We start from the raw sequence: 27,309 nt of genomic DNA, 5'->3' as shown, positions 1-27,309 counted from the left end.
TGCTGACCTCCATGGCAAATACCCTGCAGGCTGATTTGCGGAGTGCATGCTTCATGGACACCTCCAGGCCCTCAAGGTCATGATGTTGGATTACAAATGCCAACACAGGCCACTGGAAGTTCCTTTCACCCTTGCTGAGAGACCCGTGGGCAGAGATCAGTCGAGACAACTCAGGAGAAGGGTGACGAAGCAGAGACGACCCAACTTCTGCACAGACCAGATGACATTAACTCATTTATACACACTAATTATCGTTTAAGAAGTCAACACCACACCATTGAAATTTCATGATACTCAATGCCAATTTAAATGTCACAAATATCAAACACATTTATTTAAAGGTTTTCATATATATTTAAAATTGGTATGACTGATGGTATTACTGTTTGACTAGCACTTTTCTGTTATACTAACACAATGTGCTAACCAGGCACAACACACAAATTAACAAGTCCTACTATGGTGACAACCGGTTCATAAATATTTTTTTTGGTTATGTGAATGGACACTACAGTAAGGTTACGATGCAACGTCAAGTCAACAAAGTAGAATTCGTAATTTCATCATCAGTGTACAGAACTGTGTTGGTAAAATCAATACTGTAGTAAACATCCCTAATGCCCCAATACAAAATGTATATTCACTAGAAACAAACTAGTAATAAAATGCTGTATAGAAACATTATGTAACAAGGTTATGTACAGTAAATAGCTTCTCAGTGACCATCATTATCGCAATTAGAGTAGACCATCATTATGGTACCTGCATCCCCGCTGTGTACCCTTCGTCTGGGCACTGCCTTTACCCGTGCTGGCGAGGCTGAGTGCTGTTTGTCATACTCTGAGGCCACTACAGAATATGAGCGCTGGAATACTGTTCGCTTGGCTGTGTCACTGTCTGTGATTGGGCTAGTCTCCAAACTAAACAACAAGAAGTGTGACAAAAAAAATCATAAAAGACAAAATAAGTATCACCTTAATGTAAATGTTTATAGAAATTAGTAAAGTAGAGGATAGCACTACGGGAGATGAGAAGCTTGTTACAGTACCTTGGGGGCATAGATTTCATATTACTTCCAGGCTCTTCAAAAACATTGGGGCAGGCATCTGGAGTGACTGAGATGTAGGGAGCGGGTACTGATGTAGAACGCAGGTAACGCATCTCATCCTGAAACAAGTTGTCATCTTGGTACGCCCCAAAGTTCTCAGTGTGCTGGCTACAAAAAAAACATCAAGCAATACTTCAATACTCAATAATAGAATATTAATTGGATTAATTGATTTGATTTAATAATCTGATTTCAATATTGAATTATTACAATGATGCTGCAATTTAAAAGTTTTAATCTAGGTAAACGGAAGGTATTTACCGTGCTAGGGTTTGCAGATAGAGACAGCCCATCTTGTTTGGAATTTCCTCAGACACTCCCTCCTTGAGACTGGGTAAATGTGTATGGAAGGGTTTGGGTGGGTGATGGCAAAGCAGGCTAGGCTCAGCAGCGCTGCTCAGAGATAGCAGGAACAGCGCATTGGCACGGATAACCTGGTGGGCCTCCATTGTGGGCAGAGCCCTCGGGGTTTTCACCTGGAGAGGTTTCTTCCTTGACTGCTTAACCTGATCCAAGATCCACAGGGTCGAACATGAGTAAAGAATAAGCTTCAAGACTTGGATGGTTTTTACAATGTTTAAGACATGCAATATTTACAAATATTATGCATCTAAATACACGGAGATGCATTGGTCATGAAAGTTATACCTTTTCCCTTGCAGCCGTTTGTTTTTCTCTCAGGTACTTCTCTCTACAACGATCACACACCAGGTACCAGGTGCTTCCTCCAATTCCACCATCTCCACAGTTACCAGCCCAGCCTCCACAGAAGTGCCCAATACTGTTATAGCCCTGACCTCCAGCATATCGGCCACAGCCTGAGAGAATACAATATTGTTTACAAATTTCTATGAAACAGCTCCAGATAACATTGGAAAAGCAATGCCGGCTGAATTAGAACTTAATGTAGATGGCACTGTACCTGGGTGGGCCTGCCTCATGTGGTATGTAACAGGGTATGGGTGAGACTCTCCACACAACTCACATATGGTATCCTTCTCTGGGCCTCCCATAGCTAACTGTGCCATCTCCCCAAAAAGGTTCCCCCTAGGGCGCACCTCAGCTTTCTCCTTCTTCTTTTTCTCTTTCTTTGTCTTTTTGCTGTCCTTTTCATTCTCCTTCTTTTTAAGGATCGCACTGGAACCTGGACTGGGGAAGATCATGTTCTGTGTAGCTGCTTTAATGGTAGCCAAAGATATGTCTTCCCAGAATGCTACTAGGTGCTGGAGGGTAAGAGGCAAGATAGACTTGGACCTCATGGAGGAATGGCTGGTCATCTCGTAAGAGACTGCCTCACTTTTTCCATCCTCACATTTCTCAGGCAAGGGAGGTTCTTTCAACATGGACAGAACCTTGTTCTTGTTGATGCTACCCATCTTGGATATGTCTGGGCCATGAGGTGATATGTTGAACATGTTGAGGGCAGAGGATATCTCCAGTGAGTGGCGGTTCTTCAGTTTGTTCTCTTTCTCATCAAAGCCTTGTTGGCAGCTGAGTGAGTTGCGGATGGGCGCATGTTCTTTGGTCAGCTCAGGGTTGAACTTGAGGAAGGAAGAGCATGCCATGGCATCATGTACTATGCCTTCGTGCCACAGGAAAGCAGCAAAGACAGCACGAGCACACTCCGCAACAGATGGCGACATGGCCTGCTTGGCAGGTTCAGTGGGACGCAAGTTGTCACCCTTAAAGAGTGGCCCTGATTTGTCCTTTTTGGGTCTCACATGTCTGCTGGAGGTTTTACGGCTGACTTTGGGTGAAGAACGACTCTCAAGCTCCTCCTTGACCGGGGCTTTTCCAATACTGAAGTGCACCTTGGAGGAGCCCTCTTCGGTATTGTGCAACTCTGCATTCTCTTCATTGGCTTCATCGTTGGATAGCAAGGCGCTGGACCTACAGACTTCCACTACCTCACTGTGGAGGTTTTCCTGAACTACGTGGGGAGATGGGGCTCGGTTCTCTGCATTACTGCTTCCTCCTTTGCCCTCTTTGGGTGGGAGTTTTGGCTTGGGTGAAGTAGACCTGCCCCTCAAAGGCTCCATGAGAGGCACTTTCTTCTTTCTTAGTGTGTCAGGGTCCAGCGTATAGGAGTCAGATTTGGATCTCTCACGAGGAGGATCCAGGTGAGCTTTAGAAGAAGGACTAACTTTAGAGGGCAGGTTCTTATCATGAGGAGGAGAAGAACGTGGGGAACTAGTGCTGGAAGGACTGGATCTGCCTGAGGTTAAGGTCTTTTGTTTGGGTGAGGATGAACGAGAGCCAGGGTTCGGAGACTCGGCCCTAATGCCTGAAGTTCGGCCATCAGCTTTCAAGGCTTGTAGTGTGTTGTGGTTAGGGGAATGAGAACGGCTGTGAGAGTCAGAACGCAGTTTGCCCGTGTCTGATTTTAGAATGAGGGCTTCACTGGCAGACAGACTGTCGTTGTTCTTGCTCTTCACCTGGTCAAATGTTCGGATAGAGTGACTGTCAGATTTGGAAGAACGGCTTTCTTGACGGTGCTTGCTGGATGGAGACATGGACCGACTAGCCATGTTTTCCCTGTCACCTGCATATTGTAACACACCAAAGGTTAGCAATACACAACTCATTTGTGCAGCAAGGCAACCCATTATGGCTTTTCAGACCTTTTTACATACAACAGGAGGAAAAAAAATTAAGATAAATGAAATATATATAAAAATGTAAGAAAAAAAAACAATTTTCAAACAACAACAAAAATGTAGCAAAAGGGAAAATAGAAGATGAGAGCATGCCATCAACTAGAATCCATTGAAATCCAAGATTGCCTACAAAAAAATTGACCAAATGTCTTATATTCTAACTAGGGATGCACAGTTATTGAATTTCTGGTATTCCCGATAATTCACAGCTCATTGTGGCAGATACCGATATTATATTTTTTTTTAATCCTTTAACGTGGAACTGCTAGCTAATTGATTAAAAGCTTCTCATTTGAAAAATGTGTAATTTAAAACCTTGGAATTTGGCTGCTATTTAAGGTTTGGCTGATTTAACATGAACCATAAATGTGCCTATATTACAGATGGTTGCGGATTAAAATAATAAATAAATGAAAATACACTTGCATAAATTGTATGGTGCCCATTTATATGAGTGTTTACGGTAATCCTGATGACTCACTAAAAGAGACAGAATAATGAACTTCAAACAGCAGTGATAATGCATTAAACCAAAATAAAGTGATAAACAGTATGTTACGAAAATTAAACAACAAAACACACAATGCTAACCCTAATCTCTGTATACATGATGTAATAGCTATGCTAGCAGCCAGAGTGCGTGTGCAGCAGAGTTTTGTGTGTGTAATGGATGTGTGCTTATGCACATCTTATTCAAAAATGCATTTCAGCGCTCATATGTGTGACAGTTCCACTGTATGATTTATTAAACGTGAACACAACAATCATAATGGGAATCATACATATCGATTATTCATGAGTCACAATGTTAGAAAGGTCTCAACTCATAAAATACAAGCAGATTCGTTTCACTCACAAACTAATGTTTTTAGTAGAGCCAGCAGGCCCCCCTTCTGCTGCCAAAACAGTGCCAAACCACATCTCAGAATAGCATTCTGAGATTATATTCTTCACACTATAATATTGTACAGACTGGTTATCGGAGTTACGGTAGACTTTGTCAGTTCGAACCAGTCTGGCCATTCTCTGTTGACCTCTTTCATCAACAAGGGCCAGAGAATTTAGAATTTACTAGAATGGTGCCAAAAACAAAAAACATTCAGTGAATGGCAGTTCTATGGATGGAAATCCCTTGTTGGTGAGAGAGATCAACAGAGAATGGCCAAACTGGTTTGAACTGACAAAGTCTACAATAACTTAATACGATAACTGCTCTGTACAATTGTAGTGAGCAGAATAGTATCTCAGAAAGCTATTCTGAGATGCGGGTTGGCGTTGTTTTGGCAGCACAAGGGAGGGACCTACACAATATTAGGCAGGTGGTTTAAATGTTGTGGCTGATCGGTGAGGTGGATGGTGAGTTCAAAGAGGCACTTGACGCTGGTGTTGCCGCCCTGACGCGAAACATGAACACAGCTTCACGATTGCTGTAACAAGAGGATAGCCAGTCTACCGGCAGATTAATATTGTGGAGGAAGATATTTAATACACATTGCAATGAATATGCAACTTATGGGGAAACTAGTTCTTTCAATTAGTAAGCCTCCCACTTAGACTTTGGGAAACATTTGATGTGACTTGAATAGGGTATATTTTAGTGCATTTCTATGTTTATATTGTGGAAGGATTTGTTTGGAAATGTTATTGTTAATATTGTTTTGTTTTCTTCCTAAGATGGAAATAAATACATTTTGACAAGAAGTATATATAGTGTCAAATTTCAGCACTTTCAAAATATGCGTTTAATCATGATTAACTACGAATTATTCGTGATTAAAAAATGTAATCGACTGACAGCACAAGTTTTTAGCCATCTCGAGTCACTGTGAATATTTTTCTATGAAAGGTGTTAGGTTGTTTTGGGGGCTTATTTTAATTGCAATGCTGTGCTGCAAGTAATGATGGTCAATTTTACACATTCTGTTAATGTTTCATTAAGTAATAAGCGAAAATGATCGCCCCCACGTAACATACATACACTACCGTTCAAAAGTTTGGGGTCATTTAGAAATGTTCTTGTTTTCAAAAGAAAAGAAAATTTTTGGTGCATTAAAATAACAAAATTGATCAGAAATAATGTAGACATTGTTAATATTGTAAATGACAATTGTAGCTAGAAACAGCTAATTTTTAATTAAATATCTACATAGGCGTACAGAGGTCCATTCTCAGCAACCATCAGTCCTGTGTTCCAATGGCACGCTGTGTTTGCTAATCCAAGTTTATTATTTTAAAAGGCTAATTGAACATTAGAAAACCCTCTTGCAATTATGTGAGCACAGCTGAAAACGGTTGTGTGGATTAAAGCAGCAATAAAACTGGCCTTCTTTAGACTAGTTGTGTATCTGGAGCATCAGCAATTGTGGGTTTGATTACAGGCTCAAAATGGCCAGAAACAAAGAGCTTTCTTCTGAAACTCTTTAGTCTATTCTTGTTCTGAGCAATGAAGGCTATATCATGAGAGAAATTGCCAAGAAACTGAAGATCTCACTCAACGTTGTGTACTACTCCCTTCAGAGAACAGCGCAAACTGGTACTAACCAGAATAGAAAGAGGAGTGGGAGGCCCTGGTGCACTACTGAGCAGGAGGACAAATACATAAGAGTGTCTAGTTTGAGGAACAGATGCCTCACAGGTCCTCAACGGGCACCTTCATTAAATAGTGCCCACAAAACACCAGTCTCAATGTCAACAATGAAGAGGCGACTCCGGGATGCAGGCCTTTCTAGGCAGAGTTGTAAAGAAAAAGCCATATCTCAGACTGGCCAATAAAAAGAAAAGATTAAGATGCGCAAATGAACACAGACACTGGACAGAGGAAGATTGGAAAAAAGTTACGGACAGACGAATCTAAGTTTGTGCAATGTGATGGTCTGGGGGTGCTTTGGTGGTGGTAAAGTGGGAGATTTGCACAGAATAAGAGGGATCTTGAAGAAGGAAGGGTATCTCTCCATTTTGCAATGCCATGCCATACCATACCCTGTGGATGATGCTTGATTGTAGCCAATTTCCTCCTATAACAGAACAATGACCCAAAGAACAGCTCCAAACTATGCAAGAACTATTTAGGAAAGAAAGAGTCAGCTGGTATTCTGTCTATAATGGAGTGGCCATTACAGTCACCAGATCTCAACCCTATTGAGCTGTTGTGGGAGCAGCTTGACTGTATGGTATGTAAGAAGTGCCCATCAAGCCAATCCAACTTGTAGGATGTGCTTCAGGAAGCATGGGGTGAAATCTCTTCAGATTACCTCAACAAATTGACAACTAGAATACCAAAGGTCTGCAAGGCTGTAATTGCTGGAAATGGAGGATTCTTTGACGAAAGCAAAGTTTGAAAGACTCAATTATTATTTCAATTAAAAATTATTATTTCTAACCTTGTCAATGACTATATTTCAAATTAATTTTGCTATATTTCCATTTCAAACTAATTTCATGTATGTTTTAATGGAAAACAAGGACATTTATAAGTGACCCCAAACTTTTGAATGGTAGTGTACATGTTTTTGTTGCGTTTTAATTTAATGCCTCATGAAACATAAAACCGAATATGGGAAATGGTATGTTATTACTTACAGCAGATGATCCCGAATTAAAAACCAGGCCAAAAACAAGGTGCAGATATGTTGAAATAATCCTCACGGTAGTGATGTCCAGTTCATGAACGAATCGTTCTTTCGAACATGTTCTTTTCAGAGACGAGTTGAACCAGTTCACCAAATCAGACTGAATAGTTTGAAACTGTTCACGTCTCGAGTCAACACTGATCCATCAGTTTCTCTATCTTAACCTGTCTCTCGGACATGCCTGACAATCCAACTTGAAATTAGCTGATAACCGGGAGCAATATGATCATAGAACTGGTGATATCTGCTTTTCCTAAATCTTCTTTGCAATGAACTGCTCCAACTAGTTTACAAATTGGACTGAACATTCTGGTCACAACAGTTCTGCTGTAAGCGACTCGCACCAGTACAAGTCGATTACAGCAGTTCTCGAGTTAACAGTACACTGAACTGAGAATCACCTCTTTCGGTTCAAAATACTGAGAAACGATGAGTGAGCTGCTGGTGAGCATGCGTGAACCAAGGACTTGAATGAGGGGGTGAAACATTTCAGTTAAGAGATGTAAATTTATTTTATTTTGAATATTGTACATACAGATTATATTTGAATTTGATGTGAGCTGGAACATGGTTTCTGTAAAAAGGGTGAGTTGATTAAGACTAGTTTATTCACTTAATATGCTTTAGAAACCTAGAGCATCGCCTTTGTACATCAGTATAAATATTGGATGCTTTTGGTGCACAATTTTAATATAGAAAACTTATCTAAGAAGTAAGATCACTGAATGAAACACTGATGACAATAAACACACTTATTATTGTAACTTCACTGAATACATTTATTTAGCAATATGTGCTTAAGTTACAGTGCATCTGTAAAGTATTCACAGCGCTTCACTTTTTCCAATTTTTTTTATGTTACAGCCTTAAAATTCATTATTTTCCTATAATCCAATACCCCATAATGACAACGTGAAAGAAGTTTGTTTGAAATCTTTGCAAATTTATTACAAATAAAAAACGAAAGAAATCACATGTGCATAAGTATTCACAGCCTTTGCCATGGCACTCAAAATTGAGCTCAGGTGCATCCTGTATCCACTGATCATCCTTGAGATGTTTCTACAACTTGATTGGAGTCCACCTGTGGTAAATTCAGTTGATTGGACATGATTTGGAAAAGCACACACCTGTCTATATAAGGTCCCACAGTTAACAGTGCATGTCAGAGCATAAACCAAGCCATGAAGTCCAAGGAATTGTCTCTAGACCTCCAAGACAGGATTGTATCGAGGCACAGATCTGGGGAAGGGTACAGAAAAATTTCTGCAGCATTGAAGGTCCCAATGAGCACAGTGGCCTCCATCATCCGTATATGGAAGAAGTTTGGAACCACCAGGACTCTTCCTAGAGCTGGCCGCCCGGCCAAACTGAGCGATCGGGGGAGAAGGGCCTTAGTCAGGGAGGTGACCAAGAACCCGATGGTCACTCTGACAGAGCTCTAGCATTTCTCTGTGGAGAGAGGAGAACCTTCCAGAAGAACAACCATCTCTGCAGCACTCCACCAATCAGGCCTGTATGGCCAGATGGAAGCCACTCCTCAGTAAAAGACACATGACAGCCTGCCTGGAGTTTGCCAAAAGGCACCTGAAGGACTCTCAGGCCATAAGAAACAAAATTCTCTGGTCTGATGAAACAAAGATTGAACTCTTGGCCTGAATGGCAAGTGTCATGTCTGGAGGAAACCAGGCACCGCTCATCACCTGGCCAATACCATCCCTACAGTGAAGCATGGTGGTGGCTGCCTCATGCTCTGGGGATGTATTTCAGTGGCAGGAACTTGGAGACTAGTCAGGATCGAGGGAAAGATGAATGAAGCAATGTACAGAGACATCCTTGATGAAATCTGCTCAAGAGTACTCTGGACCTCAAACTGGTGCGGAGGTTCATCTTCCAATAGGACAACGACCCTAAGCACACAGCCAAGATAACAAAGGAGTGGCTACGGGACAACTCTGTGAATGTCCTTGAGTGGCCCAGCCAGATCCCAGACTTGAACCCGAGTGAACATCTCTGGAGAGATCTGAAAATGTCTGTGCACCGAAGCTCCCCATCCAACCTGATGGAGCTTGAGAGGTCCTACAAAGAAGAATGGGAGAAACTGCCCAAAAATAAGTGTGCCAAGCTTGTAGCATCATACACAAAAAGACTTGAGGTTGTAAATGGTGCCAAAGGTGCTTCAACAAAGTATTGAGCAAAGGCTGTGAATATACTTATGTACATGTGATATTTTTTTCGTTATTTTTTAACAAATTTGCAAATATTTCAAATAAACTTCTTTCAAGTTGTCATTATGGGGTATTATTTGTAGAATTTTGAGGGAAATAATGAATTTAATCAATTTTGGAATAAGGCTGTAACATAACAAAATGTGGAAAAAGTGAAGCGCTTTGAATGCTTTCCGGATGCACTGTATATTGCTTTACTGAATGTGTTTGAGTGTGTATTCTATGACGCTAGGGTATTATCATTGTGTAAAGTGACGTCATTACATGATGATGTAAAAGAACTGGCGTATCGTTTTTTTTAAAATTCGGTTCATTGAAACTAACCATCCGAAAGAACCGGTTCATGGAAAAGAATCAGACTTCCCATCACTATCTCATAGGACAACATGAGCTTGTCTTTTACTCACATAGAGACATGGTGTGCATGCACGCGCACCATTTTTGAAGCTGCCCGAGTACCTGCCTGAAGGAAATAAGTTGCGGTCAGTCAGAGATTCTCAGCCGCAAACAAATTAACCGTAACAAATTATCTGCGGAAATATTGGCGGTAATACCATTATTGGCACTATATTTTGATTTTCACGGTTATCGACCAATAATATATCGGCCTCCGATATATCGTGCATCCCTAATTCTAGCATTCAGCTTCTACTTCTGAAAATTATTTATGTTATTCTAAGGTAGTATTATGCATTAATATTTATAATAACACAATGGAAAGCACCCAGCTCATGGGAAATATTTGATCAGTGCCTTTAAAACTGCCCACATATATACTCCAAAGCATTATATACTCAGTTTCCATGTCTAAGAGGGGAAATAAATGGATTGTGGAAGAGAGGATGACATGAAGCCCATCCCTGTAGTGAGTCTCCAGGGTGCTCCCAGGAGAAAACATGCCTTACCCACCCTTTTGTCTGAGAACAAGAGATGAGAGAATGGTGCCAGGCCCTGTTGCACTGCTTTTACGCACACGCTCACGTGAAGCAAGGCTGCGTGGTGAAGCATCTATAGCGGAAAACAGTGGCAAGGAAAGTAAGCAACAAGGCTTGAACCAAGGAAAACCATTCGAGAATGAGAAAGGAAATGAGAGTCAATGAATGAGGTTGAAGAGAAAGTTGAGAAAGTTCAGTTGAAGAAAATGTACTGGATGAGTCAAGGAAAGAAAGAATCAGGCTTGTTTACACCTGGTATGAATATCAGTCTCGGGTGAGACGATCACAAATGGTCAAGTTAGACAGATCGCTGTTTACACATGGTATTAACATAACACATCAGATGTGTCATGATCGGATATAAATGAAAAGGATTTTTTTTGGCATCACAATGTTGTTTCCACAAAAAAAACAGTGATCAACTTGTGATCGGATCACATGAGAATAAGGTATACAAGGAGCACACCAGGTGTAAACCGGGTTAGAGGGGCATGTAGGGACTGTGACAGAGACACGAATAGAGAAAAAGCAACAAGTAGAACGACAGAGACTGTGAGAGAAACAGGTAGGTGTTAAAAACAGGTGCAAGAGTACAGGACAATTGGGCATTAACCAGTGCTGGGATTTTTGCAGAGTTTGAATAGAATGACTGAGTTAGGATTTGTTAATGTATCTGGAATGCACACGGATTTAGAATATTCTGGCTGTGGAAAATATTAAGACACTTGCACCTTAAATTCCAAACAAGCCAATAATATTTTCCTTTTGCAGACATTAGTGCATGTTTGATGCACTAATGCTTGGACAGATTCTTGGACCTCTTGGGAATTTTTTAAGAAACATAGCTAATGAATGATCAAATTAAAACACAGTACATGTTGCAGGCAAAAAATAAAATAAAAAATGCAATCAAATTAACAGAAACATTTGGCATTTAAACAATACTGTTAGTATATACAGTGAAAACAGAACAGGAATTTTAACACTGGAGTTTAAATGAAAGTGTCTCTCATTCACTAGCTTGATCTGAGATAAAGTGTGTATTATGCTCATTACGAACTACAGGTAAACACTCCCTCATTTAGAATAATCTTGATTTATAAAAAAAAAGGGCAAGAACAAATTTATGTGCGTATGCACCTGTTGTGAATCCGGCAGAAAGTTTGCACAATAACCTTTTCTGCGCACACAAGAAAGAACACTTGTTTGAAATTATTAGTGAAAGAGAAGCACTGTTATAAGCTACAGTGGAAACACAGGAGGAGGAACTTAAATGTTATAAGACCACTAGTGTAAATGACAATGAGATGTGGAAGAAAAGAATCACCGGTTCAAACACGACAAGCAGGCGGGTGAACAAAGGCAGAAAAGCAGGAAAATAAGCCTGAATGGAACTCAACACAACCTGAGGGACACTGAACAAAGAAGCACTTCAGACAAGAATAAGCAGCACCTGTGCAAGCAAGCACTGCCACTACCTTATAGATGGACAGACTTACTCGGAAGCTGTGGATGCGGTTGAGGCTGCTGGGAAAGGGATTGTCCAAACACAAATGGGCAGTGGACAAGGTAAGAGGGAGGTTTGGCAGCTTGCTCAAATATGGAAGGAGTTTGGAGGAAAGGCCCAGACTGAATGGAATTCAGTATGGAACTCAGCCGGTCACCTGCAATGCGGAAGACAATGGGAGGTGCTGTAGCTTATATGATCCTCAAAAGGAGCCATACAAAACGCTAGTCAGTTTAACGCCCCACACAAGCACGCTCACTGTAAGTAATGGGGTGTGTGAGTGGGTCGGCTGAACCAACGTGATGGGAGTAAGGGATGGGCCGGGAAAAGCTGTAGGTCAGGTTTTCATGAAACCTCATACCTGGAAAATTGACAAGGTCAAAGATGTATTGGCAGACACAGAGCCAATCCTTTCTTCATATCTTCTAAAGTGTAATTCATGGAAAATCTGGTTTTGTTTCATATTATGGTTGAAGTATTATAACATATCTAAGAAACCTGACATCAATGAAAACTTACGCTGCTATATGAGGTGAGCTGTTAAAGTCAACATGAAATGACTTCCGCAATGTGATACAGGATATTTAATGAGGGAAAACATTTTGTATGGAACTTGTCCATCAGTAATTGATTGGAGTACTTGAAAACTCCAAAGTTTCCTTTTTCAGACATTAATTGGAGTTTGCAGTCAACTGTGGAGGACTAATCCCCTCCTGAAACACATTTACATTTATGCATTTGGCAGACGCTTTTATCCAAAGCGACTTACAGAGCCCTTATTAAAGGGACAATCCCCCTGGAGCAACCTGGATTTAAGTGCCTTGCTCAAGGTCACAATGGTGGTGGCTGTGGGGATCGAACCAGCAACCTTCTGATGACCAGATTACCAGTTATGTGCTTTAGACCTCTACACCACCACCACTCCAAACATTGTCAAAGCCACATTTAAGGAGGCTTCTTGACCGGGACTTGAGGGCTTAATGTCAAGTTCACCTTCAAGAGGATCTCGATGTATCCCAATGGTGATGTTTCTTTGTTAATAGCATCGTTATTTTCTATTATTTCTGTAACCTTAATTAAATTAATGTTAACCGGTAATCATGGATTCCACACTTTTTCACCAATGCATTATGGTTACCATAATCCAATAGCCTATGCAGCCCTGGTGACACCAGCCGAAAAGGAAAGTGGTTTCAGAGGCATTACGTTCTGATAAAAGATTATGAAGACAATTTTTTTTCTTTGAATTTTGTGCACTAATCAATTTTGACTTCATGTTGACTTTAAGCTTTTATTCTATTTTATCATTTATTTCCCATCAGGGGTTTTTAATTTGGTGTATTGAAACTCATTGAGTATAAGAGGTGATGGAGCCATCAGACATGGTGCTACTTAGCAGCAGTCTATGGGTAAAGCCACTAAGCAACAGAGCATGAAGACAGAATGGTGAGAGGCAGTGGAGTTTAATGGGTAAGACCCAGTCACAGCACACAGAGTCTTGCCCATGCACACAATGACGCCTACACATGGCATAGACAACAGCCAAAACACATATCACAGCATGCATAACACAATTACTTTGATTACACAAAGCTGAATTAGAACAAATAATTGTGTTTTCGTATTAATCATTTGGTGCATGTTCCAAATATTCCACAATATCCTTGAGGATATCATATAATAGGCAATAAATTAGGCACAGGGGTTTTTATGGCACCAAAAATTCAGTCAGCTGTGTCCACAATTTGGACTGGTAGTGTACCAGTCAAGAGAGAAAAAGGGGAGAAAAAGATTTGATTCATAGCGTGGAAACTTTAACTTTAAAGGCTGAAATAAACCAAGAACTCTTATTTTGAAATGTAGCGCTTCAGTGCTTCCAGCTGCTCATTCGAACAGACAAGGGAAATAACATGTGAACTCCTAAAATAATCTACAACATATTACAATATAAACAATTAAAAGGAAACATTATCATATTTCATCAACACTACATCATCATCATCAACAGTTGATCATTAGTGATCGCTTGTCATACATTTCTGATATAGGCTAATGATTGTGAACTGCTCTGCAACAGCAGGAAACACTCACAAGTCCCCACGTGCTTGGAGAAAATACAACAGTGAAGCATTTTCACTCTGAAGGACATAGCGCACGCATTTATTTAATTAGATCATATTCTTTTGAAGTTTGATAAACACATTAGGTCATTTAAAGATTCCTGTCTTTCTGCCCAGAAATGTAAGACTTCTTTAAATGATAATTAAGATTTTTGTTTTATCTTTTAAGATATTTAAGACTTTTTATGGCCTTACATTTTGGAAAACTGAATTTAAGACATTTTAAGACTTAATGTACCTTGGGAAACCTGGTTAAGACAGATATTTTAATACCAACTTCAGTATCAAATATTATGTTAAGAATTGACTTCTATGAATCAGTTCAATATTTCTATTTTAAAGAATCAATTCAAAACTCGGATTCAACAATTCATTTGTATCATCACTCAAAAAATTACCAGTTAAAGCGATGCCAGATCTTTAAAAAAATATATATATAATGTCAGCAAAAGTCTGAAAAATATTAAAATTGAATGTAATTAAGCTATAATGATCATGCATGTATGTCGATAAGGTTTCAAAACAACAAAAAAAACAAGTAGATATTTCTGTGAATAGTTCAATGATAATGTTAATTTATCATAAAACAATGTCTGACAGATGAACCATGGTATGAAAAATTTTCAGTTTGCAGATATTTAATGTTCATCTCAATGGGGTCTTTCCTCTTACCTTTGTTGTTGGAGATGCCGTAGTCAAAGCCCTGAGCTCCTGAGCTGCCCCTGTTAAATGCCTGAACCGAGAACGGGCTCGGAGGAGGGGTTTGCGCTCCATGCTCCAAAATCACTTGTTCTGCTTCAGACAGAAGAACATTTGTAACCATCGATCACTAAAATTACTGATTTCCAATTAAAAAGGATAGTTCACACAAACATTTTAATTCAGTCAACATTAACCCTTATGACTTCCTTTCTTCTATGAAATACAAAAAGGGAAATTTTTGAAGACTCTCCTGGCCACTCTTATTTAACGAAAGCAAATAGGGACAAGTACTGTCAAGCTCCAAAATGGATAAAAAAAAAAGCACCATTAAACTATCATTAAAGTAGTCCATACAACATGTATGTTATATCAGAGGATATACAACAGTTAGTTCCGGTCCTCATATCAGATTGGACGAGAGAAGTTCCGCGAGTACTGATGTCTCACACCATTTGCACTCGGACACTTCACTCTTTCTATCACTCCGCTTATGCTTGTGGTGTTCTAAACTACAGTGTAAGAGCAGCGCAGATGTGTAAAAGAGCTAGATGTATGTCTTTTCATTTTTCCCTGTGAGATTAAAGATTTTAGCCATCAGGTGGCGACAAAAGACTATTTTAATGTGTTATGAACCAGTAAAGTTTGACGTGAATTGAGTCACGTCAGTCAACGAGCATTTATTTTTTAAGTCATTGATATTGTCTCTCGCTCCATGATTGCTCTGATTACTACCTACAACAATGCAGCTGGGAAATACAGTTAAACTAACAGCATCAGCATCACAGCTGAGAGAAAAAAAAAGATCAAAAACATACTCAAGGCGCTTAGCTAATACTGGAGTTTCCGTATTTCGAGGGGATCTAATCAACTAGGCGGAGGTGAGAACTGTTTTTATAGTGAATGACTCTTGCACACGGCTACCGTGAAATACTCGGGGGGACCCCGACTCAGACATCTATTTTTATGGAAAATAGGATGTATTTGACTATTTGTGTGCCAGCTGAGTTGATTTGCACTGAGTCAGCACTAACAGCATCAGAGAGCTGTTTCTATGAAGTCATCGACATTTGTCACCCACTACATGATCATTCGGATTTCTACTACGCTACAGCTTCAGCATTAGCATTAAGACTTATCACAGCTGAGAGACACAGCAGACTGAGTAATAACACAAACTCAAGGGGCTTGCAACATGGCGGTGGAGAGAAAGGTTTCTATAGTGAATGACTCTTGCGCATAACCTGCGGCAAATCACAGTCGTGCTGATGTAGGGCCATACAGAAAACTTGCTTGTGTGATATTGCTTTTATTTTATTATTATTCAGTCCAAGATGGACCACTTGCATGAAATTGAATGAGAGATATTGGAACACCCAATATGGCAGACTTAGAAAAGTAAATACCACCTTACAGGTAAAATAGCCAATCACCTTTTAGAAATAGACATCACCTGTCAGTCAACTCGAGAACTTGCATGCGCAAGAAGCACAATTTATGATACTATTGTTGTCAGATTTTACTGCTGATTTGAAAATCTGTTCTTTGATTGTAATCTTGACCAACAGTTTTGGAGTTTTCTGTCTTTCCCCATTCAAGTAGCTAGGAGCTGTACTTTCACGCTGCTTATATTGATAGAAAATAGCTGCCCAAGAGTGTTCCGAAGATGACCACCGAGTGGACTGACTTGCCTTGAACGTATTCTAAAGCCATGTAATAGCCTTGTGTGAGGAACGTACCAAAACTGAAGCTGGTATTGACAGATAATCTTCCCTTCCAACGGATCTCTCAAATCTCTTTTGTGCTTGTGTTCAATTTAAAAAATGGTACATTTTTAGATTAACGTCACTGATGGCAGAGAGAATTTTGGTCCGTTACTCACACAAAGCAATTGTATGGCTTCAGAAGCCATACAATTGCTTTGTGGTTTGTTTGTTTGTCCTTTTTGGAGCTTGACAAATCATGGAAATAAACAACTTTTGTTTGTCATGGGAAAAATAAGATAATATGGATAAAATTGGAATGACATTTGGGTGAGTAAATGATGACAGAATTATTTTTGGTGAACGATTCCTTTAATGCCACAACAAAGACCAGAGAAGAGAGTTTGTTTCTTAGCTTTACCTTCCTCATGGCATAGGTACTGGTTTTCCCCTTTGTCTCGGGCCAGAGACCAGGCCTCCCCCTCGTCGCTCTCACAGAACTCCACCACACTGTTCTTATCCAGCTGAACCCACGTGCCCTCTGAGTTAATCACCTGATACAGACACAGCTTTATTTACCTTCCCTCTCTAAATACACACACCTGACACCATATCAAACCCGAGGAGCAAAACTGTTTAGCACCCAAAACAGAGCGGCGGCTCTAATATAACTAAGTGCATTTAGATAGTTGACAACAAATATATGAGGTACCATTTAATTCTCAAGATCTATTAACTGCAACCTGTTCGAACAAAGATGTAGCATGGAATTTCACTTGATTTGTGTAAAGGTTTTTTTGAGAGCAGCATAGCAGTATTTGTTTGAGTTGGGTGACTATAAGAGAGCATTTGAGGACAGCATGACACACCACACCGAAAGAAGAGGCCAGCACTTCCATGATCACACATGGAGATGTTTAAAACAAAATAAAGAGTGTTAACCAAGGTTGTGCACATTTAGAATTGAACTGAAATTCCATTTCAGTTCCTGAATTTAAATTGATGTAGCCAACAGGATGCAGAATTGTAAGATGAATTTGAATTTAAGAAAGTACAATTAAAATGGAATGAAATTCAAAGAAATTCACATAACTGCTGTAGCTATCATGCACAAAAGGTACAGGGTATTTCCAGAGACATTAGATAATATTAATAGTCAATGTTTAAATTAACGTCATCTATAGCAAATAGTATTCCCATATATTTTACTATATTTGACCATGGTGGAAGAACGCATTTCCCAGAATGCTCTAATTTCTAAATGTCTATTACCCAAAGTCTGCAAAATGGAATATATAAGCGTAATTATCTAAATGAATGATAATATTTGTTTTTGTTGCAAAACAGCTGGACTCAAATTCTTCTGCTTTGTTATTGTGTTGAATTTTTTGGCATAGCCAATTCAATTCAAATTCCAACTCTCATGAATGGAAAGGCAGTCAATTCTTAAACTCTGAATTTTGCCCAACCTTGGTCTTTTTAGTAGGTATTAAGAGACGACTTCAGCATTTTGTTAATCACCAATTAAGATTTATTAACTTATGCGAACAAATTTTAATGTTAAATCATGCCAGATTGCTATTATATTAGTGTGCAAAAGCTGAAGCCATGCTTGTTGGTTCTTGAGAGGCCAGAGCAAAAACACAACCACACCAGAGCTATATCATACAGTGCATCCGGAAAGTATTCACAGCGACTCACTTTTTCCACATTTTGTTATGTTACAGCCTTATTCCAAAATGGATTAAATGCATTATTTTCCTCAAAAATCTACAAACAATACCCCATAATGACGTGAAAAGAATTTGTTTGAAATCTTTGCAAGTTTAAAAAAAATCAATAAATCACATGTACATAAGTATTCACAGCATTTGCTAAATACTTTGTTGAAGCACCTTTGGCACCAATTACAGCCTCAAGTCTTTTTGTGTATGATGCTACAAGCTTGGCACACCTATTTTTGGGCAGTTTCTCCCATTCTTCTTTGCAGGGCCTCTCAAGCTCCATCAGGTTGAGATGTTCACTCGGGTTCAAGTCTAGTCTCTGGCTGGGCCACTCAAGGGCATTCACAGAGTTGTCCCATAGCCACTCCTTTGTTATCTTGGCTGTGTGTTTAGGGTCATTGTCCTGTTGGAAGATGAACCTTCGCCCCAGTCTGAGGTCCAGAGTGCTCTGGAGCAGGTTTTCATCAAGGATATCTCTGTACATTGCTGCATTCATCTTTCTCTCGATCCTGACTAGTCTCCCAGTTCCTGCTGCTCAAAAACATCCCCACAGCATGATGCTGCCACCACCATGCTTCAATGTAGGGATGGTATTGGCCAGGTGATGAGGTTTCTTCCAGACATGACCCTTGCCATTCAGGCCAAAGAGATCAATCTTTGTTTCATCAGACCAGAGAATTTTGTGAAAAATGGTATGAGAGTCCTTCAAGTGACTTTTGGCAAACTCCAGGCGGGCTGTCATGTGCCTTTTACTGAGGAGTGGCTTCCGACTGGCCACTATACCATACAGATCTGATTGGTGGAGTGCTGCAGAGATGATTGTTCTTCTTGAAGTTTCTCCTCTCTCCACAGAGAAATGCTAGAGCTTCAGTCAGGGAGGTGACCAAGAACCTGATGGTCACTCTGACAAAGGCCCTTTTCCCCCGATCGCTCAGGTTTGGCCAGGCGGCCAGCTCTAGGAAGAGTCCTGGTGGTTCCAAACTTCTTCCATTTATGGATGATGGAAGCCACTGTGATCATTGGGACCTTCAATGCTGCCGAAAGTTTTCTGTACCCTTCCCCAGATCTGTGCCTCGATACAATCCTGTCTCGGAGGTCTACAGACAATTCCTTGGACATCATTGCTTGGTTTGTGCTCTGACATGCACTGTTAACTGTGGGACCTTATATAGACAGGTGTGTGCCTTTCCAAATCATGTCCAATCAACTGAATTTACCACAGGTGGACTCCAATCAAGTTGTAGAAACATCTCAAGGATGATCAGTGGAAACAGGATGCATCTAAGCTCAATTCTGAGTGTCATGGCAAAGGCTGTTAATACTTATGTACATGTGATGTTTTTTTTTCCATTTTTTTTGTATGAATTTGCAAAGATTTCAAACAAACTTCTTTCACGTTGCCATTATGGGGTATTGTTTGAAGAATTTTGAGGAAAATAATGAATATAATAAATTTTGGAATAAGGCTGTAACATAACAAAATGTTGAAAAAGTGAAGCGCTGTGAATACTTTCCGGATGCACTGTATACTGTCTCTATAAAGGTTTTTACAAAGGGTTCTCTATTTGTTAAAAGAAAAATCAAGATGTTGTGTTACAGTAACTGCAGAATTAGCAAGAAATCTAGCTAATTAGTAATTTATTGGCAGCCACAGTAACACAGTTGGGAGTCCATACCTCGCCTACCGCCTTGACTTTGTTCCCCAGAACTAACATTCCAATGGGGATACCTCTAAGGTTTGGGCAGCTTCTGATGTTGTGACCAGAAGGTCCGGTCTTCACTACCTTATAAAGACCTGGTCCACCAGTCTGGCCCGCACCCAGGTCACGAACACTGGTCTCATGAGAAGGGCGGCCACTGGTCTCCTTCCCATTATCATCTGAACTTGACCTGTCCTCCTGCAAAACCAAAGAACACAAGTTAATGTTTACTTTGAGAAGTTTAAAAGTGAAAGCAAAATGCACATTTAATTTATTTTCTGAAAATGGACAGATTCTAACATTTAATTAAATCAATTTATTTTTTGTTTGTTTTTTTAGTTCAGAAGCCATTGTTTTAGGTAAATGTCAAATAAGGATCTCTGAAACGATGAAAAATCTGGTTTATATCTTAGAAATGAAATCTTAGTATTCATGTTAGTTTCATGTTTTAGGATTTAAAGAAATTAAAAATGATTTAAAAATGATTCAAGTGGTGTAACTGTCATCTAAAATGTAATTAAAAAAAACTTTAAAACATGGGTGTATAAATGCATAAATATCTGATATTTAAAAATAAATAAATAAATAAAAACTTACTGACCTTGACACAGAGTCATGAGGGTCTACGTCTACATATAATTTAATGTTTTTTTTTTTTCCTTCATTTTTTTTTAATCATGACATCAAAATGGCTTCCTGCATGTTGGTTACAACAAAGTGACTTTTGTTTTTTAGGACAGTTACACCACCTAGACATTTTTTATTTTTCCCCCTCCAAAAAAATATTTCAGTTCCGAAATTGAAAAGGTGTATTCAAGTCATTGTCTGAATGAATTTAATTTTTAAATGCACTTTGGAAAAAAATAGAGCCAGAACAGAAAAAAGTGTCACATCACTGACCCTTTGTGATAATTTGCAACCAAAACGAAGCTGCAGTATTGCTGCTTAGATCAGCAACTTATATAATAGCCAATTGTGGTTCTACATAGAGACAATCTCTACAAATCTCACCTTAACCGAATAATAAGTTGCTAAAAGAAGCTGTAGGGTATCATTTTAACATACAGTATATTACAATGTGGTCTGCTGCAAAGTACTCAATATAAGGTTAGCATGCTGTTCATAAACTGAAAAATATGAATGTGTAAATAAAGAAAAACATGCATTCACATCTTCTGCTATCCAGAACATTTTCATGCGACTTTGTTCTCAATTGTGAATCAGAACATAAACACAAAAAGCTACCAAATGTTAACATAAATTAAATGTAATGATCATTGGATAAAAAATTTTTTATAAGAAGCTCTACACATCCAAGATAAAGATGATAAATTATGTTGTGTTGTTTTATGCTATGTTGTTTCACTCACACGATACACAACTAAACATGCAACTTTGATGATGCTTTAATACTACATGTAAATTCACAATCTGAAACGTCTCAAATTTCACAAAATAATGAGAAACACAGGTAGAAAGCAAAGCAGCAGCCAAGCTACACATACACCTTGCCTTCCGACAACTCACCTGGGGAAAACAAGATAAGGACGTCCAAGATAAAAAGTCGATATCCCTGACTCCTTGGCTAGCGCTAAAGATACACTGAGCAACAGATGATAAGCAAGTCAAAACACGGTCGGGTACAAACACAGATGGTATGGTGTCATTTTTTGGAAGAGATGGCTTTGGTACTGTGGCTGTATGACTGTATATTATTTATTTTTGCAAAATGATGAGACAGTAAAAGAATTAAAAGTTTGAGAGATGGAATGGAAAACTGAAGGAATAGTTCACCCCAAAATTAAAATTCTGTCATCATTTACCTACCCTTAATGCACTAATATACTTCATACAAGATAGAAGAAGGAACGGGTGTGACGTTATTTAGAACGAAATCTGTCTGAAAAGAAGGTGTTTTTGTGTTTGTTGCTGTGGTTCGTAACAGCTGGCCAGGATGAACTTTTGGAAATAATTCTTACCGGCTGCTAAAACCCTTCTTACTGTCATTGGTCCACGTCATTGGTAGGTGCGACATGGAGCTCCACCTACCTTGAGGCCGACAGCTAATTTTGTCAAGATCAGTCAACACGAACACACCAGCATGCAATTATTAGCGAGCTGGTGCAAATTTACCTACATCTGTAAAATCGTTCACGTAGAGACATTTTCCAAGAACAAGTCATGTTGTTGTTGTTTAATTGGTCTACAAAAGGAATCTACTCAAACAAATCTACACAAATACTCTCAAGTGCCCATTCACTGCAGTGAAAGCCATTTACACATCTGTCCAAATTAAGGTATGACTTTCTTATCATCATTTTGTCTGTATTCTGCACATTAACACACTCATCTTTGCAGTAATATCAGTGTCATCATAAATTACAATAACAGAGTGTAATCGGCGCATAGCATGGCCACGTATAGCGTGTAAGTACATTACAGTCATGAATTCAAAAAGTAAACAAGACAAATTAAACATTATCCATCTACTCATAGAATGAGGCATAAAGTTATTGATAACACTTAAGGTTTTACATGTAGTCTTAAGCATTCACATATTTCAATGTACTTCTAAACGCCTCCCACAGCAGTGTGACCGGTGTCTGAATATTTGCAAATAGTATACTGTTACTTGGCTGATTTTAACTTTTTTTTTTAACCCTGAACGAGGAACGCAGAAGAAGTTATTATTTATTTGGAAGTATATCATATTTACTCTATGTTGTTCCAAACTCGTATAACTTTCTCTCTTCCATGGGAAAAAATTAATAAATAATGAAGAATGTATTGGCCATTCTTTCCTATACATTTACAATGAATGGGGACTGAAACATTTAAGCTTCAGAAAACTTTTTTGGAAAAAAAGCATAAAAGTTTCATAAAAGTGGTCCATATCATTTATTCATTCACCATGCATTGTAATTCTTTGGAAAAGTGGAAGCTTGGAGGGTAATAAAATGATGACAGAAATTTCATTTTTGGTGAAGTATCCCATTAAACAATCCTAAAACTAAATAAAGCAAATTAAACAACTTTTTCATCAGAGTCCGTTGGATATGCTGAAGACTACGATTTTGAATGCTCCAATTCCAACCCTCAACAAAATTCAAATCACATACATATGAAGAAAAAAGAAGATTCATAATCTTCCAAAAAAGATTGGTGATGTGTCATGCTGTTCATACTGGGACTCTTGATGTCCCAGTATTTTCATATCCAGAGGTAATTATGCTCTCAGAATTATGACCCACTTTTAGACCAAGCAGCATTCAAACATGGCTTGTTTCATGGCAGAACCTCATTAAAAGTAGCAGGACCCGTCAGCTAATTTAATTTGAAAGATTTAAACAGAACAGCCATTTTTTATTTCAGTGCCATGGAGAAAATGTAAGCAAATTAGAGCTTAGTTGAGAGGCAAATGTTTCCACAGGGCTGCACTGATGCAGATCGTACTTCTATACTGTCATGACCAGGAAACAGCATAGCTTTGTACATTGATATTCAGTATCAGACAAGCGCTGTTTTCACACCACATTTGATGGGTAACACAACAGTATGCACAAGTTAGTTTCTCTATAAGAGGAGTTAAGAAAATGTAACTGGACACATGCACACATCACATTAGGGCTGGGCGATACTGTATATTGAATACTGATGGTAAATTTGCTGTGGTTTTGCAGCCGATATAAAATTGAACAACATTGTGACAGTTTAAATTCACCTAATAGACCAAAGTTTCCTAAAAATTAGCTTTCGATGCCTCATGTCTTACAAATATGAGAGGATTACAATGCGTTTCTGTCTTAAAGTTCAGTTGCAAAAACATTACGTATGTAACAGTGGTTCTATAAATTCAGGATGATCGCCAGAGATGATGTAACAGTAATGGATGGATGATCGCAGTGCCAGTCAGAAAGGATTCCAACCAAGTCACATAGTGACGTAAGCCGAGCTGAGGGAACTATAAGCCACTGCAGCTCGGCATCCAGCCTCAGAACATTGTAGTACATTCGGAGTCATCCGAAATGTACAGAACCGCGGTTACATAAGTAACCAGCATTCTGTTTCATTCCTCCTGACTGCCAGAGACTGTTACAGTAATGGATGACGAATACCAACAAAGTTACGAGGAATGACTCGCCAAACAACTGTGGTCATCACAGGAGAACAGAAGAGCTCACATCATGGGATGAGGCAACACTGACGTTGTACAATCTTGCAAAAGTGCATGGAGAGGACCAGGAGGCCGCAGCACAGATTTCCACAAGGGAAACACCCCATGAAAAGGAGACAACCCTGGTGGAATGGCAAGTGACTATCTCAGGCAAGGGTCATTGAGACTTCTTGTATGCTATGGTGATGAACTATACAACCCACGTGACAGCCTCTGTTTGGATAGAGGGGCACCCTTCTTAACACCCCAAAAACAGAAAAATAACTGATTAGATCATCTCCACTGCGCAGTTGCCCCTACATAACATCTCAAAGCCTGCACGGATTATACCAGGAAGAAAAGGTCTATCATCACTGGACTTAAGTGCTGTTGGTTGGAAAGAACACATATCAATAGTGTGATTAAGGAACTGTTGCAGGAGCACCTTATTAAGGAAGGTTGGATTGGGCCAGAGGTTAACACCAGCAACTTCCAGTTTCCATCTCATTCAGGACTGACTCACGGAAAATGCATGAAACACGCTAACCCTCTCAGTAGAAGCAATGGCCAGGAGGAAGGCCGCATTCAAATACTTATACTTAAGGTCTGAATACTCCAACAGCTCAAGGGAGGTATACAAAGAGATTCCAACACCAAAGGTAAGTCCCACACTGGGAAATTGGTAGTGCGAGCAGGATTAAAATGCCTTACACCCTTAAGGAAGCTGCAAATCAAACTGTGGCAACCCAGAGACAAGCCCCCAATGGGTGAGTGGTGCACCGAAATCGCAACCAAATAAACCTTCAGGGTGTAAGACGTCCTACCACTTTCCAAAAGACCACACAACTGCTGTAACTGTGCACAGGGTCAAGATCACAACTCTCACACCATGAACGTAAAGCTTCTAGTGATGGACATAGCCCAACAACCGAGGGCTCACAGTCTGTAAAAGGGAGTTGGTCCAAGAGGCCAAACCCATAACTGCAGATTGGCCGGTTCTGGGTGCAAAATACAGCCGCCCTGCTGGGATAACATGTGGGCAAACCACAGTGGGCAGTGGGTTGTGTCCTCCGAAGCAAAGAGGTCCACCTCCGCTGTACTTAACGCCTTCCAAATCCCCTGGACTACATCTGGGTGAAACCTCCATTCCCCTGAATGTAACCAGTTCCTGGACAGAGCATCTGCAGCCCTACTGGCTACCCCCGGTAGGTGGACAGCCCTCAATGATGCGAAGCGGGGAAGCGACCAGGTGAGAATGCTGCGAGTGAGCCTTAACAAGCTCTGAAAAGAACTGAAAACAGTTGAAGTATCATCTGAACGCACAAGCACATGGCGGCCCGCCAGCACTGGAGAGAAGAACTTCAAGGCCAGAATAACTGTCCACATCTCCAGAAGGTTGATGTTGTCCATAGACATGGTCATTCGACCACTGGCAGCTGATGCCTTCAGACTGAACCCCAACTCATGAGGGATGCATCGGTTGTTACCACCTCCGACAGGAGGGAACAATGCCTAATGGAACACCTGCTACCAAAAAGTCCAGGGAAGTCCATGTGCAGCAGTGAGATACCACAATCAGTCAGTCGATGATGGGATGGATCCAGCCAAAGGCAGTCACTCAACTGCAGGGGGCGTAAGTGAAGGAGCTTCAGGGGAATCACAGAAGTGGCTGCCGTCAACATCCTGATCAGCCGTAGTAAAGCCCCATACTGAAGGGTCACGCCCAGATGAAATTGAGCAAGAAGCTTCAGTATGTCTGCTGTCCGGGACTGAGAGAGGCCGCATCATGACTGAATGGATTGTCATACCAATGAACGTGAAAGTGAGTTCTCTTTTTCTTAGAGACCCAACCTGGCAACATGATCCAACAACCGCTGAGTGTTGTGCACAGCTTGAACTCTTGTCCAAGCACATAAGAGCCAGTCATCCAGGTAGGGTAAAATCACAGGGGTGATAGGGCAGCTTTCACAAATCTTTTAAACAATTGAGGGGCCAGAGAAAGGCAGAATGGCAGAACCTTGAACTGATACAATTGGTTCTTGAAACTGAAGCGTAGGAACTTCCTGTGATGCATGCCATTCAGAACATGAAATTATTAGGGTTGTTAATTTAACGCGTTAATTCAGTGTGATTAATTTGAGTCATATGAGCCAATAATTGTGCCACACATATATTTGACTAAATGTTTTTTGATAAAAATTTGTGTTGTGTTTAGAATTCTTTGATATCTATTTGAGGATAGATTTTTGTGAGTATTTTGAATGAAAGACCAAAAGGATAAACAATAAGGGTATATTTTCACAGCCTTCTTTTTTCATATGGGTGCCAATATTTTTGGTGACCACTGTATATCACCCAACCCTAATCCAACCAAAACACAATTCACCATCCTTGCATCTCAGTGACCATGCCAAACAAAACTACAGAGTAGCCCCAACACATGCAAGGACACATTTTGTTGGCCTTTGCAATTAATTGACACAGAATGCTTGTAGACATTTGGGAGTGAGTGGGTCATTGTTTGCCCTCCATTCACTGTACAAGGAGCCAAACTTACATATATTTAGTCTGATTACCCTAAAACTGATCCCATATGAGCTGTGTGGGGGATTTGGCCAATCTACGCAAGGGGAGGCCATTTACTTACATCGACAGGGACCAGGAGGCATCTTCCCAGATGCTGGTTAAAAGAGATGCACCAGGCTTCAGTGTAGCCATTCATGCTGGGAACATACTTCTTTACTGTGTCATCATTCAGTCTGAGCCAGACCCCATCATCATTGTGGATCTATGGGAAACAAGCAACAGAGCGGAGCCATGCCCTCCTGTGACTGCTAACACGCCCCTTGCATGAGCCTCCAAGGCTGCAGAAGCAATCGCATTAACGCGCTACACTAATCAACTGGATTTACAGTCAATGCCCATGTGTTGAGAGAAAATTTGATATATGTCATCTACAGAATGTACGTATGTATTGCAAAAGATAATGCCAGCAAAGAACTACTGTAAAGGTCCTTTCACATTATTCCTGTGGAGTTCCTGTAGGTGCTTGCAATGCCAAGTTAATGGGTTCGATTTCTAGCTTCTGCCCAATGCATAAATGTAAATGACTGGCGTCATGTTTGTCATGCACCACTCAACACAAG

At 40.0% G+C, this 27,309-nt stretch overlaps 1 protein-coding gene across 4 annotated transcripts in view; it reads right to left on the bottom strand.

Annotated features, from left to right (window-relative positions):
• Nucleotides 1–27,309, bottom strand: part of LOC127654801 (E3 ubiquitin-protein ligase MYCBP2) — a 141,298-nt gene that overhangs the window by 16,834 nt on the left and 97,155 nt on the right. The window contains exons 52-63 of one of the 4 annotated variants that reach the window (XM_052142236.1): nucleotides 26,811–26,951; nucleotides 19,987–20,208; nucleotides 17,008–17,140; nucleotides 14,857–14,976; nucleotides 12,057–12,221; nucleotides 10,532–10,630; nucleotides 2,031–3,650; nucleotides 1,757–1,926; nucleotides 1,370–1,614; nucleotides 1,049–1,216; nucleotides 763–920; nucleotides 8–207 (exon numbers count right to left, since the gene is read on the bottom strand). In XM_052142236.1, the coding sequence (XP_051998196.1) occupies nucleotides 8–207; nucleotides 763–920; nucleotides 1,049–1,216; nucleotides 1,370–1,614; nucleotides 1,757–1,926; nucleotides 2,031–3,650; nucleotides 10,532–10,630; nucleotides 12,057–12,221; nucleotides 14,857–14,976; nucleotides 17,008–17,140; nucleotides 19,987–20,208; nucleotides 26,811–26,951 (3,441 nt within the window). Of the gene's footprint in view, nucleotides 1–7; nucleotides 208–762; nucleotides 921–1,048; nucleotides 1,217–1,369; nucleotides 1,615–1,756; nucleotides 1,927–2,030; nucleotides 3,651–10,531; nucleotides 10,631–12,056; nucleotides 12,222–14,856; nucleotides 14,980–17,007; nucleotides 17,141–19,986; nucleotides 20,209–26,810; nucleotides 26,952–27,309 lie in introns of all 4 variants that reach the window. The other 3 variants (XM_052142237.1, XM_052142238.1, XM_052142239.1) reach the window with 3 other exon arrangements.

The sequence above is a fragment of the Xyrauchen texanus genome, chromosome 14 (genome assembly GCF_025860055.1).
Source record: "Xyrauchen texanus isolate HMW12.3.18 chromosome 14, RBS_HiC_50CHRs, whole genome shotgun sequence".
Taxonomy (NCBI): domain Eukaryota; kingdom Metazoa; phylum Chordata; class Actinopteri; order Cypriniformes; family Catostomidae; genus Xyrauchen; species Xyrauchen texanus.
The sequence above is the reverse complement of the archived record's forward strand: the minus strand, read 5'-3'. Positions and strand labels throughout refer to the sequence as shown.